General features: G+C 51.1%; 1 protein-coding gene across 1 annotated transcript in view; it reads right to left on the bottom strand.

Annotated features, from left to right (window-relative positions):
• The window catches only part of SEZ6L (seizure related 6 homolog like), a 73,668-nt gene extending 59,789 nt beyond the window's left edge, over window positions 1-13,879 (bottom strand). The window contains exons 1-5 of the mRNA XM_029921599.1: window positions 13,756-13,879; window positions 6,545-7,246; window positions 4,997-5,130; window positions 2,591-2,783; window positions 491-676 (exon numbers count right to left, since the gene is read on the bottom strand). Of these exons, the coding sequence (XP_029777459.1) occupies window positions 491-676; window positions 2,591-2,783; window positions 4,997-5,130; window positions 6,545-7,246; window positions 13,756-13,879 (1,339 nt within the window). The remainder of the gene's footprint in view (window positions 1-490; window positions 677-2,590; window positions 2,784-4,996; window positions 5,131-6,544; window positions 7,247-13,755) is intronic.
• Between the last annotated feature and the right edge of the window lie 4,360 nt (window positions 13,880-18,239).

The following is an 18,239-nucleotide window of genomic DNA, read 5'->3' as shown; positions in this document are numbered from 1 at the left end:
GTGGCATAGTACACAGCCCCACAGAAAAGAATCAATTGCTAACCATGCTATGACGTGGGTGAACCTTGAAAACATGATCCTGAGTGAAAGACGCCACTTGCAAAAGACCACATGTATTGTATGATCCCATTTATACGGAATGTCCAGAATAGGCAAATCCATAGGTAGTCACAGAAAGCATGTTGGTGGCTGCCACAGGTGGGAGGGGGAGGGGAAAATGGAGAGTGAGTCCAGATGGGTACAAAGTTTCCTTTTGGGGGTGACCAGGGCCTTCAGGAACTACACAGTGGTAACAGTTGCATGACAATGGTACATTTTAGGTTATGTGTATTTTCTCCCCCACAAGCTACAGGTTTAAATGGTAGTGGTCGTTGATCTTGGGAGCAGCCTCTTTCCCCGGGGCTGAGCACCTACTCCTAAGGTCAGTCTAATGCACTGGGGTTGGTCTTTTCTCTGAGTGGCTCTCTGGGCCGCTGAGGCTAGCACGTACCTGAACAGATGGGTTCCTGGCTGCTCCAGTGGGGCTTGGAGGCGTTGATGCAGGTCAGCGTCCTGGCCCCCTGGAGCTCATAGCCCAGGTGGCAGTAGAAGTGGGCCACCCCGCCTGAGTGCAGGTCCATCACTGTGACATCCCCATAGTCGGGCCGGTGAGGGAAACTGCAGCTCAGCATGAAGGCTGGGAAGACACGCAAAGGCAGTCAGGTTTCAGAGGGAAAGAGATGAAGAATGTGACCCACATCCTGGGAGCCCGTTTGTGCCGAGGAGAAGAGAAGAGACCCCCGGGGAACTCTGGAGAGCCAGGTGGGGTATTTTTATGACTCCTGTGGATGTAGAGACCGCCAGATTGGCACTTTTTCTAGGCTCCAGGGTCCCCACCCTGCACTCCCCCCCAACCCAGAGAGCACAGGTTTGGGGTGAAAAATGAGTTCTCACACGTCATCTGAGCCCCTCTCCACATGGACACAGAATGGCCACCTGTTTGAGCGGAGGACAGGCAATCTGACCCAGGTAGGTGAGTCCTACCAGCACGAACATCTTCAGTGTTTGTGACACACGCAGGGTCCCCGCCCCGATCTAGAACAAGCATCCCTTCAGGAACCGCCAAAAGACATGACAGCTTGGAGAAAGCTGCCCTTACCCGTTCAGGGTCGGGCTCTGGAGGAGGCCAGTGTGGGTTTAAGTTCTTCCTCCATCACTTAGGAATGATGTGACTTGGAGAAAGGGACACAGTGACCTGAACTTGGCTCTCCTCATCTTTCTAGAGGAGTTGACAACGGTCTCTACCTCACGGCTGGTCCAGTGTCTAGTGGGGAACAGCAGAAGGTCCTATGGGGCCATGCTGAGTCTCGGGTTTCCTAAGAGGATGTGGACCCGTCCTAGCTCCTCCCCAGGCCTCCTCCCTCAGGTGTGAGCACCCCTGCTGCGTAAGGTGTCAGCAGTCCCAGGACTTCTCTGGGAAGATTCCATCCAACTTGAGGGCCCACGAGCTATTTTTCTCCCCATCCTGTAATGAACAGAGACAACAGTGGGCGGCCTCCACGCTGGGATGTGGCCATGAAATAGAGTCTCTCATGTACCCTCATCCCCCTGGTTCAGAAACACCCAAGGGAAAAGTTCAAAGTGAACTGTTTTTCCAGGTGTTTGGTCAATTTGACGTCACCGTGGATGGTGCCCGACGTCCAGATGTGTCAGTGGAGACTCTACTTCCTGAGCAGATATCTGGGAAGTGCACATTCAGAGCTTCTGGCTAAGGGAAGTCATCTGAGGGATGGGCAGGGCTCAGGAGGTGGGGGAATGGGACGGGAGGGGGAGAGAGAGCCAGAAGGAAAGGAGAATGGAGGGGGAGAAGGAAAGGAAGAAATAAAAGAGGCAAAAAAGAGGGAGGGAATGAGAAGGAAGGGTAGAAAAAAGCAGGATGAGCAGAAAGCAAGAGAGGAGTCTCAGAAACAGGCTAAAAGGGAAGGAAGAAACATTGTCACAGAAAAGAGAGAGCAGGACCCCGCGGGCATTGGGGCTCTTGACCAGAAGCCTGTGGACTTCCATGGGATTCATTTGTCAAATGAATTCAGGAGCCATGAACCTGAATAGGAAACAAGTGGCTTGTTGTTTTCATTCACCTTTAACTGAACTGTGGCGTTTCCTTCCATCGTGAATGTAGGTGACAAACTGACATGTTTGTAGAACTTGTGACTTCGTCACCACGAGAAATCGTGGATATTTTCATATCATAATAGATATCTTGACAATGTCGCTTATGTTCCTCAGCTTTTTGAAATTACAGTAATTATCATGACTGCCAAGGAGATTATTATTTAATGTGGTAATAAAGAGGCACGCAGATTATGAGATCACAGATTAAAACAATATTTTGACAACTGTAATTCAGGATGACTGGCTTCCTTTTTTAATTGGGTAGCTTTTATTTTGTGCTTTTGTTTTTCTTTATTTTATTTGTTTTTATTTTGTGCTTTTCAAAACATTCTGAGAGGGGGTCCAAACTGGCAGAGGGGCCTCGGGCACAAAAAGTTTGGGAATGCTGGGCTCCAGAGGGAAACTGAGGCAAACGGCTACAGCCTTGCCGTGAGCTTACCCTGGTAGTGCAGTTGGAAGGTCCCGAGGACGTCGTCCTGGAAGGTCCGGAAGTAGACAGAGATGGTGTTGGTGGGGCTCCGGATGACCTGTCCCTCGACCAGGAGAGTCTGGTTGGCTAGCACGGTCAGGGCAGGGCCATCCACCCCGCGGATGGAGAGCAGCTCCCCATCAGACAGGTTCACGCTCTTCACCTGGGCACAGGCAGGGGCAGAGACACGCTCACTCCCAATGCAGCACCCCCTACTGACCCCAACCGATGCCAACACCGCAGCCCCCGCCAGCCCCCAGTCAAGGGAGGCCCCAAGCCCCAGCCCTGGAAACATCTAGGCTCCCTGCATCTCCCCAAGGGCTGAGGGACCAGAGTAAACCCAAGCTGCAGGAACGAGGCACTGCAGAGACCCGGAAGGCTCCTGCAGGCCGGCAGCTGAGGTCAGTTCTCCTGGAGATGGTGGGGGAGTAGGGAGCGGAGGGCAAGGGCTTGATCAGCTTGTGCCTGAAGCCCAGTCTCCAGGGAGACAGAATAAGGCATTCCACCAGAGTGTAAGACAGAATGCCTTCCCCACAAAGGCAGGCATTCCCCCCATTTGCTCAGTATCCCCGGGGCCTGGAACAGTGGTTGGCACGTAGCAGGGGCATGATAAACATTTATGTCGATCGAGTTCACTCTTCCCCTTTCTGCATGAAATGGTAAGTGCGGGAACGAGGGGCTCACTTCCCGGGCATTCTCAGGGCCACTTTCTTGTGCTCTAGGACGATGGCCCCAACCCCAGAACCTCCACAAGGAACTGCACACTTGATCTTCCAGATTGGCTTTCCAGGCTTGGAGGAGAAGGGGGATCATTTAATTGTGCACAAAGACATTGTACAAAGGGGAGTAGGGGTAGGTGGGCTCTTTAGTCAGCTCCCAGGGCCCACTCTTGATTTTTAGGCCTCTTCTTTATGCTGGGATCCCAACCTCATATTAGCCCCTCATATAAGCAGGGCGGGCCTCACCCACAAGTCCTGTCTCTTTCAGATCACACACCTTATTCTTTTTTCCTCTTTGACAAACTCCTACTCATTTGCCAAAGCCCCACTAAAATTGCCCTTCTCTGTAAGACCTTCCCTGACTGCCAAGGAGCCTTGCCCATCCCTCTACTGTGATTCTACAACATCCCCGATAAACACCCACTGGGGACCTTTTCAAATGGCTCCTAATGTCTTCTAAGTGCATCTGTCTCAACCACAAAACGTACTCCTTAGGGCAGGTACTGCACCAGTTTGCATACCACTGTATTCCTCAGGGTATGAAGCTGTGACGGGTACATAGTAGGTGCTCAGCAAAGGCATTCTGTGCCTGGTAAAGAGCTCTATCCAGCATTAGACACAGAATGGAAGCAGAGAGTCCACTGAGTACCAGATACAGATGGACGACAACTTTCCTCTGATTTATTTTAATTCCATGAGCATTTATTAAGTACCTACTATGCGCCTCACACTGTGCTAAGCTCTGGGGTCCAAGACCACAGGTTCTCCTGCTGAGGGGCTTAGTTTCTCTCCATACCACCCAAGTCAGAAACCCATACCTAAATTAAAGTTCGGGTTAGGTCACAACCAACCCAAACTGCAAGCTCTAGAAATTTCAATGGCTCCTGAGTGTCCATTAGAAGGAGGTACATATCGGGACCTCTTTGGCCTGGATGGGTCTGCCACCACGTGGGACCAGCTTTCTCTTCCAATGACGCCCCCCCCTCCTCTCCTGTGGATGGTTCCCTGCTCCCAGGCACCCTCCTAGTTCCATTTTTAAAAAGGGACTTCTAAAGATGGGGGTCGGCATCATTTGGGGAAGGCGGGGGACTAGGGTGAGGATAACTGGTAACGTGCACTGAGCTAGGCTCTGGACGACTTCTCCCTGTGCCCTGTCATAGTTCGACCACCCTGGAAATCTGTACAATAGTAGCTTTTTTATTTCTGGTTTACTGATGGGGAGGCCAAGGTTCAGAGAGGTAAAGCCCCTTGCCCAAAGTCACACAGCTTTCACTGGTAGAGCTGGGACTTAAATCCGGATGTTTGAGCACTGTGCCACTTCGCTTTTCCATTTTTAGTTCATAGGCAAACATTTACCAGTCAAATGAGCCAGGTGGGGCTTCTGAGTGTGTGTGTGTGTGTGTGTGTGTGTTTGGGAGGGATAGGAGAGAACTCTCCTTCTGGGTATCAAGCCTCACAATTAATCGACACTTCCCCCTCCTCTGTGTAGGCCAAGCTAAGCACTGAGGTGGGAACTCCTATTCGTTCAACAAAACCCAGCTCCGTTTGCCCTGGCTAGGGCACAGGGGGAACCAAACTGGTTGTGAGGATAACAGCAAGCCTGAGCCAGACAACCCTCCAGAGACTTCCTGCTGGAAAAGGCAGGCACCGCAGTTACCTGGAGCTCCACGCCGTAGCCGGTGTAGACGGTCACGTTGTACGTACACTCCAGGAAGCTGTTGAGGGGCAGTGGTGGGTAGTCACTGGAGTCGATGTACCCTTCAGGATCGGAGAAGCTCACACTGCAGGGCGCTGGGGGAAGGACTTTAATTAAGACACAGAGGACGGCTGTGGGGTGACACCGGCCCCTGGGACACCCGCCTTCTCCTGTCCCCACTCCTCCCACTGCTGGCAACGTGCCTTCAGTCCCAGAATCAACACGCTAACAAAAGAGCGGTGGTTGACACAGAAAGATCACGTCCTACCCCCGGCACCGTCGTTGCCAGTGTGCAGGCCACCACACCAATCCTTTCAGAGCCACATATTTCATCCCCGTTTTATCTACATTTTAAATGTTTATTTGTTTGAGAGAGAGGGAGAGAGCGCGCACGTGCGTGCCTGTGTGCGTGTGAGCGGGGGAGGGGCAGAGAGAGGAGGCGAGAGAATCCCGAGCAGGTTCTGTGCTGTCAGCGCAGAGCCCGATGCGGGCTTGACCCCAGGAACCATGAGATCGAGAGTTGGCCGCTCAGCCGGCTGAGCCACCCGGCTCTCCTCACCCCTGTTTTCGAGATGCGTACACCAAAGCTCAGAGGGAGGCAGTGTCTGGGCCAAGCTCACACGAGAAGCAGGATTCAGACCCTGAGCTCACGCTTTTTAAAAGAGAGGCCACAGTGCATTTGCCCAAAACCCACATGCGGTTGACAGCTGGCGTCTGTCTTCCCCGTTTGAAGCCAGAAAAGAGGACACCAGTAGGACTGGAACATGGAAATGCATCTCATCGTCTGGAGAAGTTCATGGCACGGTCGAAGTGGAAGCACTTCGAAAAGGCAAGGGCCTAGTAGGAAATGGCTGCAGCTGAGGTCAAGGAGGCTGTTTCCTGCTTTCTCCTCGAGGGTTTTGATGGTTTCCTGTCTCACATTCAGGGAGTCATGTTGAGCGAAATAAGTCAGCAGAGAAGGACAGACACCATATGTTTGCACTCATAGGTCTAACAGGAGAAACCTAACAGAGGACCACAGGGAGGGGAAGGGGGAAAGAGAGCTGGCCAGAGAGAGGGACACAGATCATGAGAGACTATTGAATACTGAGAACGAACCACGGCTGAAGGGGGAGGGGAGTGGGGGAGGGGGGTGGTAATGGAGGAAGGCACTTGTGGGGAAGAGCACTGGGTGTTATATGGAAACCAATTTGACAATAAACTATTAAAAAAAAAAAGGAAAGAAAAGGCGAGGGCCTTCTGGGCAGGCCCAAAGAGTCTGCTCCAAGCTGAAAAGGGTGAATCCTGCTCTTCTGCTGCATGGCCTCGGGCAAGTTGTTTGATGTCTCTGAGTCTCAGTTGTCTCATCTTTAAAATGGGGACATTAATTCTGAGCCACGGAGTCAAGCCACTCAGTAGGTGGCAACTGATGCTGGGGCCCGGACCTCCCCTCCCTCCCCTGCCCCCCCCTGCACCTAGGGAGTTCCCGTGGCTGCTGCATGAGGCCTGGAGGGTCTGGGGGTGGCCTACCCGGAGCCTGCTCAGTCGTGATGACCGTGGTGGTGATGATGGTGGACGTCGTGGTCTCCTGGCTCTCCTCGGAGGCTGACCCGGTCAGCTCGTTCTCGCCTTTGTCCATAAAGGTCATGGGACTAGCGTCCTCAGGGGGCGCTTCGTGGGGGTCATCCGGCACGGAGGGCTCCCCAGGGTCCGGCTTCTGGGGGAGCGTGTGGGCCACATAGGGCTGGGAGGTGAAGGGGGAGATTTGCAGGGGCGCGGGCGTCGTGGGGGCCGCACCCGCCTTCCCGTCCAGCCGCAGAGGCTCGGAGGCTGCAGGCTGGGGGTCCTCCGGGGGGCGGGGCTTCTCGGTGGCGGAGGAGAGGAGCCCAGGGCCGGAGGGTGCGGGCTGGGATAGAGCTCTCTGGACGGACGTGGCCTTGGGCCGCAGCTGTTTCCTGGCCGAGTTCACCTGCTTGAGAGAAGGCAGCCTCTTCCCGGAGGGGAGAGCGCGCTTGGTGGCGGCCTCCTCAGGCAGCACGGTGGACAGGGCAGCGGAGGGGGCCGTCCTGATCAGCCCGGGTTCGGGAAGATCGTCCCCTGACTGGGCTGGGTTCCGAGGGGCCAGCGTCACTCCCTCTTCCCGGCTGTCTCTGCTCAGGCTGCTGCTCCCTAGTGCCCCCGAGGGCAGCAGGGGGGCTCCCCAAGGGCCCGCATCTCCTTCTTGGGGCACATCTGGGGAAGAGGGGAAAAGACACCTGTTAGCTCAGGGCTGGGGTGGGCTTACGTCCTTGCCTCCAGGGTCGGGGGCCTAAGGTGGAGCCCAAAGCTTGCCAAGTCCCCCTGCAGATGGGGGCTGCCTTCTTCCCTTGCTCCGACCCTCCCTTCTTCTCCTTTCCTCTCTCCTGCTCCCTTCTTTTCTTCCTTTTGCTGCCTGTGGAGGCTTAGAGTTGATCCTGCCAGGCCTGAGCTAAGCATTAGGGTTACGGAAACCAAGGGCACAAGAGTCTCACACACTAGTTGTATGCGTACGGTGAGGGGGCACAGGAAGGAGCAATGATCACATTTGTTGTGATAGATGCCTAGAAAGACGAAAGTTTTACATGCACTAGAGCAGAGAACAGGCCTCTAACAGTCTGTGGGACAGGACCACCATACACAGTGGGGCAGGCTGTTCACTGCACAAGGGCATGCCACCAAGGATGAGTGGGGGTTGTAACAAGCCCATACTCTTTCCTCCAAGCTGTGTGCCCTGGCTCAAGGCTATCTTGCACTGGGATGGGAGGGGGACACGTTTTGTTAGAGTTCCCAGCACATGCCAGCCGCCACCCCTGTCTGTACTATTGTCATTATGAGGGCACCCTTCCATAGGACACCGGAGTCGTCAGAACATCCCCGGTGACGGTGACGGCGAAGGCGCTCTCCAGACAGGAGTCACACCCTGGGAGAGAAGCCCCGGGACTGACAGCTGTCCGTGTCGATTTTCCGCAGACAGACACTCACTCAGCCACAGTCTCTGGGCCCTTAAGCGTTGTCATTTAAATTTATTTCTGCACAGCCTTTGGAAAGGCTCATTTACTTTCATGGAGTCAGCAGCGGCAGCTTAATCTATATCAACGACAACAGTTCGCAACTGGCATCAACAAATGTTCTGTTGTGTAACATCGATTACCACTCGGCGCGCATTCCGGGCTTGCAATTGTGCCGGGGCAGGAACTGGCCTGGGGAACGGGAGGACTGGGTGTGCGGTGACCTGAGGGCAGGTCATTCAGGGGCCAAGCAGGTTTCCCGGTCCAAGGTGGGGAGAAGCATGGAGGCTTCGGAGTTGGACCTGGATTTGAACCCTGCCCTCAACAGCCCCTGGCTACACAAGCCTGGACAAATCCAATAAGCCTCTTTGTGTAATAGAGCCACCCTGTCCACCTCGTAGGATTAGATCAGATGGGGTCAGCTTGAGAGCTGCGCTTTTCACGTTCGCTGTCCCTTTGTTTCGTGACTGATGCTGAGCATCTCTGTAGGCCATGCAATGAGGAAAAAGGGAAGGGGCAGAAAGAGGAGGGAGGGTTCAGGACGCCTGGCTCCCAGGCCCCGGCCGCGGTTCAATGCCAGAGCTCGGCTGCAGCCCGAGGCTGGGGGTCCAGAGGGTGCCGCTGTCTTGGCTGCTGCTCCCTAGCGTAATGGCATGGCTTTCGCTGTCTCTTCTGTCTTCTCCGTCCGTGTCCAGTGGGCAGCCGGGCCAGGTCAGACTAGTCAGGTCTTCCAGCCCTGAGGTTGATCAGGTAATTGGCAATTATTCCCAGAGCCTTTTGTTAATCTTGCCAGAAAGGGCAGAGAGGGTGCTTGGACCCTGACACTGGCTTGTGAGTCCTTGGGTTCCGTGGCTACGTTCGTTTCTGCCCGTCCTGCCACAAAAAACGTCCCCTTGGTCATACGTGAGGGAGGAGAGGGAGAGGCGGCAAAAGACACAAAGCACATCAGTGTGCCTTGGCCATAATAATAGTGACTTTTATAACATTTTGTTATTTATTATTTTTAAAATATGTATTTTCTTTTGAGAGAGAGAGAGGGAACGGGGTAGAGATGGAGAGAGAGGGAGACAGAGCATCCGAAGTGGGCTCTGTCCTGACAGCAGCGAGCCCCATGTGGGGCTCAAACTCATGAACACGACCTGAGCCGAAGTCCCTTGGAGCCTGAAGTCTCGGTCTCTTATCTGACTGTGCCACCCAGGCCTCAAGAACATTTTATTTTTGATTACTTTGTTGAGTTATGACTGTGTCTCAGGCATGTGCTAAATGGTTTTTACCCATTGTCTCATTTTATTCTTTCTCCATGTTATTAGGGACAAATCATCCCTTTTTTACGGCTGAGCAAAGTGAGGCTGTGGGGTACTGAGTTAACTCTGTAAGGTCGTGCGGTGCCCTGGGTTTCAAATCTCGGTTTTCCTGATACCAAAGACCGTGCTAGCAGCTCTGTTAGGAATTATGGGGTAGGACGGCGTGCCCGGGGGCTCAGTTGGTTAAGCGTCCGACTCTTCATCTCAGCGCAGGTCATGATCCCACGGATTGTGAGATCAAGCCCTGCATTGGGCTCTGCACTGTCAGCTCAGAGCCTGCTTAGAATTCTCTCTCTCTCAAAATAAGTAAATAAACTTAAAAAAATGTAAAAATAGAAGTATGGGGTATTGCTGGCTTTCTCTCCTCCTCAGCTTGAAGTGGTCTCCCTTCCCGGACCATCCCCCAACTCTCAATTGTTTTGCTTCCCTGTTGGGTGGGCAATAGTGTTTTTCAAATCTCCCAAATGATGCTGTTCACTGTTCAATGTGCTCCTTGTTAAAATATGCATTTGTTGGGGGCGCTGGGTGGCTCAGTTGGTGAAGTGTCTGACTCAGCTTAGGTCATGATCTTGTAGTTTGTGAGTTCAAGCCCCGCTGTCAGCACAGAGCTTGGGGCCTGCTTCCGATTCTGTGTCTCCCTCTCTCTCTGTCCCTCCCCTGCTTGTACTCTGTCTCTCTCTCAAAAATAAACATTAAAAAAATATATATGCATTTGTTAGTCTCCCTTGCCAGACCCGGGACACCTGAATCTCCAGGGGCGGGCCTTGAAAGGAGAGATCAGAAAGCCCCTCTGGTGGCTCTCAGCAGAGGTATCAGAGAAGCTCCTTCTGGAACCTGTGACCTCGCCTGACTTTTTCCTTGTCACTTCTGCTTTCGAGGTGCTGGAAGTTTCAGGAGCCAGGAACCTGGGGTGTGGGTTTGGGCCACAGGTGGAGACTCTCCGCGTGGCCTGTGCCCTCTCCCACCACCCCAGCCCGACTAGATCCAATGCAGCCAAGAGAAAAAAGCCCTTAATCAGCTTCCTCCCCACAGCCCTTGCCCCCGGCTTGGGAGTCCCCGCGGTGAAGCCAGAGCTAACAATGGCAATAACTAGGCATTTTGGGAAGTAAACTCGTTGGGCTGAGTCAGCTCTTTCCCACTGAAAGTCTCACTGCCAAGGGGAGCTGCGCATCCAGCAGGTAAATTTACCTCCCTGCCCCACTGCTGCCTCCCCTCAGAGTTCACAAGGTGGGATCTTGCTGGCTGGCTCTAAACTCAAGGCCACGCTCAAGGCCACACTCAAGACCAATGGGTGCGCATCCGTGGTCTACAACGTATGCAGCCTGAAGGCCTTGTTCTCAGCAGAGATGCTGGCCAGGTGAGTTACACACAAAACCAGGTCCCCCCGGGAAGGAGTCAGAATTGAATTCCAGCGCCTTCGAGATCCAGAGCCTTAGTCACTTGCTCCACTAGGCCGGCCTTTCCCCGGATTAAACCAACTCCTTTCTCCGAGCACTTACAATCTTCAAGCATCCTAGTCACATCTGGCTGCTTCTCACTTTATTGTGGGCATTCTGTGCCTCATGGCAACGCTGCCCATCGATTGATGAGCGACAGTGCTGGGTGCCAGCCTTCTCTGCTGGTAGACACTCAGGACGGAGAGGCGACACTCCAGGGTTTGGTGCCCGCCCTCCAGGAAGACAGACACACACGGATAGTCCAGTATGGATGTCCGACAGAAGAGACGGAGCTTTAATTAAATACACACTGCTGCCACTCTCCTGTCTGCAGACCGAGCGAAGCATAGTGAAGACGAGGAAGCGTTTGCCCGCCCTCGAGGATGGGGAGAAGCACTGGGAAGATTAGACTACGAAGCGTCCCATTAAAGCCAAGAACTCACAACGCGCTCTGAAGGTTTGTATGGGAGCCGCCGGGAATGACAAGCGACAGCCTGGCGCGGCGCAGGCACCAAGTGACGGAGCGGAAAGTACCGGCAACCACAGCTGGGGAGCGCGGGTGCTCTAACGTGCAGGGAAAAGGACGAGACATAAAATTCTGCGGTGTGGGTGGAAACCCCTTGCCGACCACCACCAACAAACTGCAGTGCAGAGCTGGGTGGTTTTTATTTATTTATTTATTTTTGCTTTGTTTTGTTTTACTTTAAACCATACCAGACTTCATCGTTTTTAATTTTTAAATTACATCTAAAACTTGGGGCACCCGGGCAGCTCCGTCCATTGAGAGTCTGACTCTTGGTCTCGGCTCAGGTCACAATGTCGTGGTTTCATGAGTTCGAGCTCCTGCATCAGGCTCTGCGCTGGCAACGTGGAGCCTGCTTGGGTCTCTCTCTCTCTCACTCTCTCTCTCCCCCACCTTTCCCTCCCTCTTTCTCTGTTCCCACCCCCCTCCCAACTCTTTCTCTCTCTTTCTTTCTCTCTCAGAAATAAATTAAACATTAGGGGCACCAGGGTGGCTCAGTAGGTTAAGTGTCTGACTCTTGGTTTCAGCTCAGGTCATGATCTCAGGGCCTTTTGGGTTTGAGCCCCACATCAGGCTCCATGCTGACAGTGCAAAGCCTGCTTGGGATTCTCTCTCTCTCCCTCTCTCTCTCTCTGCCCCTCCCCCCTCTCTGTTTCTTTAAAAAAAATAAACTTAAAAAAAGGAAATTCAAACTTTAACAAAATTAAGTGTAAATAACACACACAGTTCTATTCCTCTCAGGTGGACAATACTTGACCCTACAATTCCATGCCTTCCTCCATGCTCAGCGCAATGAATGTAGTCTCCGATGTGGTTACAATGTTATTGTAGGCACAGCATGGGCGCCCCGGTTGCCTGTGTGTGGTCCGGCTTTTCTTCCTTCCCTTTCTTGGCATTTTCCAAAATGGGTATAGTAAGTATTTAATACCATCTTAAGTGAAAAAAAAAAATACGGGAAGAGCTGGGTTGAACTGCTGCCTTTAGCACCTCATGGTGGGGGGGGCCGAGGGAAAGCAGACGGCATCTGTTACGGCAGATGCGCCTCACTCCTGAGCTGAGTCATCAAACCCCGTGGGGCCTCCCGGTGAGGGGACAGCAATCCTTCCCTCACCGGACTGTCCACGGTGAGGACTTCCAGGAGGCAGCGGTGGCCGGTGCATCAGTTGACATATTTCTGGTAAAGGGTACTACGGACACATGGGTCACGATGCTGCGCATCATTAACAATGCCTGACTCAGTGGTGGTTTCTCGAACCTTCACATTCCTCAGTAAGAAACTGCCCGGCAGGGGCGCCTGGGTGGGGGGGCTCCGTTGGTTAAGAGTCTGACTCTTAATTTTGGCTCAGGTCATGGTCTCATGGTTTGTGAGTTCAAGCCCTGTGTCAGGGTCTGTGCTGGAAGCCTGCCTGGGGGTCTCTCCCTCTCCTTCTGCCCCTCCCAGTTTCCTTCTCTCTCTCTCTCTCAAAAAAAAAAAGAAAGAAAGAAAGAAAGAAAGGAAGGAAGGAAGGAAGGAAGGAAGGAAGGAAGGAAGGAAGGAAGAAATTGCCCCAAACGGACACAATAAAAAAATTAAATATATAATTATCACATCTTAAACACCCAAAGGCTCCTAGAATTCATGGTAACAAACTGCCCAGGGAAGGGCAGTCCAGAGAGGAGAAAGGGGCTGCCCAGGGCCACACAGCATGTTAACTGCAGTAAGGAAACAAGGCTACTTGGGGCTTAGAAATCCACACCGACACACATCAAAAGAGAACAAAGCCAGGCCATCTGGAACAGCTGGACCTCCCTGAAGAATGCTGGCCACCACTCAATACACCTGTGCGCCCCCCCTCCAGTTGTGACAGAGTCGAAAACGATTCTAGGGGCTCCTGGGTGGCCTTGTTGGTGGTGCGTCTGACTCTTGGTTTTGGATCAGGTCATGATCCCAGGGTGGTGGGATTGAGCCCCGAGCTGGGCTCCACACTGAGCGTGGAGACGGCTTGAGATTCTCTCTTTCTCTCCCCCTCTGCTTCTCTCCCCAACTCTCTCCCTAAAAAGAAAGTAAAATAAATTAATAATAGAAAATGGTTTCAGACATTGCCAAATGTCCCACAAGTGGGGCAAATCGCCTCTGGATCATGAGCACTGTCACTGGCCTCACACGGAGATCTTCCCTCTCGTTCCTGGGGGTGGTTAGCTTTGTTGAACGTCTGTCATTGACCTTTAGGGTGGAGAAGGTCTTAGCCTAATCCCCGTTTATAGATACAGAAACTGAATTAAGTGAGGGCTGAGTTTCCTTCTCCTATTCATGTCTGCTCACTTGCTCATTCATTCATTCATTCATTCATTGATCAATTCAGCAGGCACTGAGTCCTGCCAGCCCTGGGCCGGAGGTCACCTTGAATAGCAAATAGTGGGACCTGCTGAATGAACTCGACTGCTTACAGCCGGGGGAGAGGGGGCGGCTTACCCGGCTCACTCAGTCCTACAGGAACAAGGACCCCCCAGCTAGATTTGGGGCTCCCATCCCGCCTGGTTTGAGCAGACTTCCTGACAGAAAGAGCAGAGGTGGGCTTGCGGGCACTGGGGTCCATCTATGACCTCAATAGCAGCCTTGTGACTGTGTGCCCACGTCACAGCACTGACATTCAAGCAGTGATTTACACACCACAGAGCAGGGTCCTGCTCTCATCTCAACCCCGTGAACAGTTCTGTCAGCTCAGTCGGCTAAGCGTCTGGCTTTGGCTCAGGTCATGATTTCACAGTTCATGGGTTTGAGCCCCGTGTTGGGCTCTGTGCTGACAGCTAGCTCAGAGCCTGGAGCCTGCTTCAGATTCTGTGTCTCCCTCTCTCTCTGCCCCTCCCTTGCTCACACTCTGTCTCTCTGTCCCTCAAAAATAAATGTTAAAAAGTTTTTGTTTAAAATCAAGGCTCATATGTTTGCACTCATAGGTCTAACAGGAGAAACCTAACAGAGGGCCATAGGGAGGGGAAGGGGAAAGAGAGTTGGGGAGAGAGAGGGACACAAACCACGAGAGACTATTGAATACTGAAAACAAACTGAGGGCTGAAGGAGGAGGGGGAGGGAGGAAGGGGGTGATGGTCACTGAGGGGGGCACCTGTGGGGAGAAGCACTGGGTGTTATATGGAAACCAATTGGACAATAAACTATTATAAAAAAAGAAATTCTACAAGCCAAAGAAATTCACTGAGGCTTCTCACACACACACAAAAATAAATAAATAAAAATAAAATCAAGGCTCAGAGAGAGGAAGCGACTTGTCTAATATCATGGAGCAAACTGGGGTAAAGTTAGCTACATTCTGACCCTGTTTCCGTGCTTGTTCCTTTTCCCCACACCCTCACATAGTTTTTCCCTATAAAACAATTTTTTAAAATGCAAGAACACCCGAAAGGTATGAAATCAAAAGCACTGCCTCTCCCCCACCATGTCCACCAATTCTGCCTTCTAAGGAGAATCAGTGTGAGTAGGATTTTGTTTAATCTTCCAAGAAAATGTACTGATGTAAAAATAATAAAGTATTTTTTCCCTTAAAAGCGGCATTAGCACAGGGGTGCCTGAGTGGCTCAGTCAGTTAAGCATCTGACTTGGGCTCAGGTCATGATCTCATGGTTCTTGGGTTTGAGCCCCATTTTGGGTTCTGTGCTGACAGCTCAGAGTCTGGAGCCTGCTTTGATCCTGTGTCTCCCTCTCTCCCTGCCTGTCCCCTGCATGCACTCTGTTTCTGTCTCTCAACAATAAATAAATGTTAAAAAAAATAATAAAAAAAAAGAAAGAAAAGCTGCATTAGCACATAGAGGGATGTGGGGTTGGAGTCAGAATTGCCAGGTTCAGCCCAGTGCTCACTGTCCACGAGACCCCAGACACTCCCTTCCCTTCTCGGGCCCTCACTGTTCTCGGCTGTAAAGTGGGATCATGCCAGTGTTCTCTCTTCACGGTGTTAGACAGCAAGGTGAAACCACGGGGGAAAGCCCAGCGCTCACAGAGCGGCCTGACAGGCCCTGTTAGTGCTGCTGTCACTTTCTATCTGAACATCCTCAGGGTTATTACATTGTGTGTATTGCTCTGTTACCTACTAAGAAATGCATTTTGAAATATTCCAGTCACTCAAAAAAGAGGGAAAGACTAAGGCAACAAAGACCCATGTAGATACACGTTTTGCTGAAGAAATAGAATTCAACCAGTGTGTCGAAGCTCCCATCTGCACTCCTACCACTTTCTCCTTCTTCTCCACCACCTGGGAGTAACGATGGTTGTGAACTTGGCCTTCAGAATTTCCATTATCTAAAAAAAATTTTAACATTTATTTTTGAGAGAGAGAGCACAAGCAGGGAGGGGCAGAGAGAGAGGAGACACAGAATGTGAAGCAGGCTCCAGGCTCCAAGCTGGCAGCACAGAGCCCGACACGAGGCTCGAACCCATGAACCATGAGCTCATGACCTGAGCAGAAGTCGGCTGCTCAACCTGCGGAGCCCCCCAAGTGCCCCTAGAATCATCATTTATCACGTGCAGTATTATTATGTTGCTGTAATTTACTGTGGGAAATGTTACACGTCAGTTTCTCTGACCAGTATGTGGCGTGTTTGAAAACCATACAAATGCAGTGAGGCCACATGAATCCTTCAACAACTTGCTCTTTTTTCCCCTTTTATTTCTTGCTTGACAGCTGGGGAGGGTCATCCGTGTGTGGATAAGTGTAGTTTTGACGGATTCGTGTTTCGCTGCTGGATAGTACTCCATCACACTAGTATTCTGGTCTCTCACTTACCAACCATCACAGTTGGTAAGTGGCTACATTAAAACATTTATTATTATTACTTTTTAAGTCATCTCTATGCCCAACATGGGGCTTAAACTCACAACCCTGAGATCAAGAGTTGCATACTCCACTGACTGAGCCAGCCGGGCGCCCCTAAACATGCATGTTATTGAACAAGCCTCTTGCCAATAATATGTAGGCCGTTGCCATTCTCTGCCCCCTCCTCCCAAATAACATTGCAATAAATTCATATCTTTGGTCAACATGCTCAGCCAATTCTTCAGGAGAGTGTCCTAGAAGTTGCATTAATCAACCCAAAGACGGATGTATTTAAAAATTTGATTGACATGGAGAAAGTACTTTCCAGAATATCATGAACCTTTTGTCCTGTTGTTAACTCTACCCAAGAGTGCTGGGCTCCCCAGCTTTGCCACTATTTTACTTTCAGTGACTTTCAACGAGATCTTCCAAGTTTGAATGTGGGTCAGCTGGGCCCCAGCATCGTGCAGTGCTAAAGTGCCCCCAGGTAGGGCAAGGTGCTCTCTGGCTTTCACTAGTTGCTACAGAAGCCACACCCAATGTCTGACCCACACTTTCTTTCCCCTGCCTCACCACACCTCTACCCGAGAACATTCCGGAAGCCCACTGTAGGGCAGCTTGCTGGTCTACCTCACAAGGCTGGAGTTTAGGTAACAGATCAGGCCAGCCATTGGTGGCCAATGAGGGCTGAACTGCAGGTCTTGTCCCAGGGCAGAGGGGTACCTATGGTCATGACTCGCAGAAATGGTACAAAGCATTCACAATGCAAAGTACTGTTGGAGGTGGCAAAAGTCTGCAGATGATTTACTTGTCTATCCACAGGTGGCAGGTGCCAGGATTGCAGAAGCCCACAAGGGAACACACACAGGCTTCAAGGGACTAAGATGAAGTCACTGGTGACTAACACGGAGAATAACCTAGCAAGAGCATTCAACATGACAAGTATGCCCTCCTTGAACTCAAGAAGCCCAACTTGGGGTGTTTATCCTGTCTACAGATGTTTGCTCATGTGCAAAATGAGGTCCGAGCAAGGAGACATGATGCAGGGCTGTGTGTAGTCACAAAAGACTTGAAGACAAATAAAGTATCCATCAGGAAGGTGAAATCGTTATAGAACATGCAGAGTGCTGCACAGCAGCCAGAAGAGGTGGGGAAGCTCTCTTTGGCTTGAAGAGGAGACTGAGCCAGTTTCTGTTATAATAAAGAGCAATGTGTGCAGAGTTTGGTGCTTTTTGTGTAAAAATGGGGAGAGATGTCTATTCATGTCTTCCGCCCATTTCTTCACTGGATTACTCATTTTTTTGGGTGTGGAGTTTGGTGAGTTACTTGTAGATTTTGGATACTAGCCCTTTATCCGATATGCCATTTGCAACTATTTTTTCCCATTCTGTCGATTGCCTGTTAGTTTTCTTGACTGTTTACTTTGCAGTGCAGAAGATTTTTATCTTGATGAGGTCCCAATAGTTCATTTTTGTTCTTGATTCTCTTGCCTTTGGGGATGTGTCGAGGAGGAAATTGCTGCGATTGAGGTCAAGGAGGCTGTTTCCTGCTTTCTCCTTTAGGATTTTGATGGTTTCCTGTCTCACATTCAGGTCCTTCATCCAGTTTGAGTTTATTTTTATGAATGGTGTAAAAAATTGGTCTAGTTTCATTCTTCTGCATGTTGCTGCCCAGTTCTCCCAACACCACCTGTTGAAGAGGTGGTCTTTCTTCCATTGGATACTCTTTCCCGTTTTGTCAAAGATTAATTGACCGTACATTTGTGGGCCCAGCTCTGGATTCTCTATTCTTTTCCATTGGTCTATGTGTCTGTTTTTGTGCCAATACCATACTGTCTTGATGATGACAGCTTTGTAGTAGAGGCTAAAGTCTGGGATTGTGATGCCTCCCATTTTGGTTTTCTTCTTCAATATAACTTTGGCTATTCGAGGTTTTTGTGATTCCATACAAACTGTAGGATAGTTTGTTCTAGCTTTGAGAAGAATGCTGGTACAATTTTGATGGGGATTGCATCGAATGTGTAGATTGCTTTGGGTATAATGTCATTTTCACAATGTTTATTCTTCCGACCCATGAGCACAGTATGTTTTTCCATTTCTTTGTGTCGTCTTCAATGTCTTTCATAAGCCTTCTA

The sequence above is a fragment of the Suricata suricatta genome, chromosome 14, assembly GCF_006229205.1.
Source record: "Suricata suricatta isolate VVHF042 chromosome 14, meerkat_22Aug2017_6uvM2_HiC, whole genome shotgun sequence".
Classification (NCBI taxonomy): domain Eukaryota; kingdom Metazoa; phylum Chordata; class Mammalia; order Carnivora; family Herpestidae; genus Suricata; species Suricata suricatta.
Note: the sequence above shows the minus strand (reverse complement) of the source record. Positions and strands in the feature narration are given on the sequence as shown.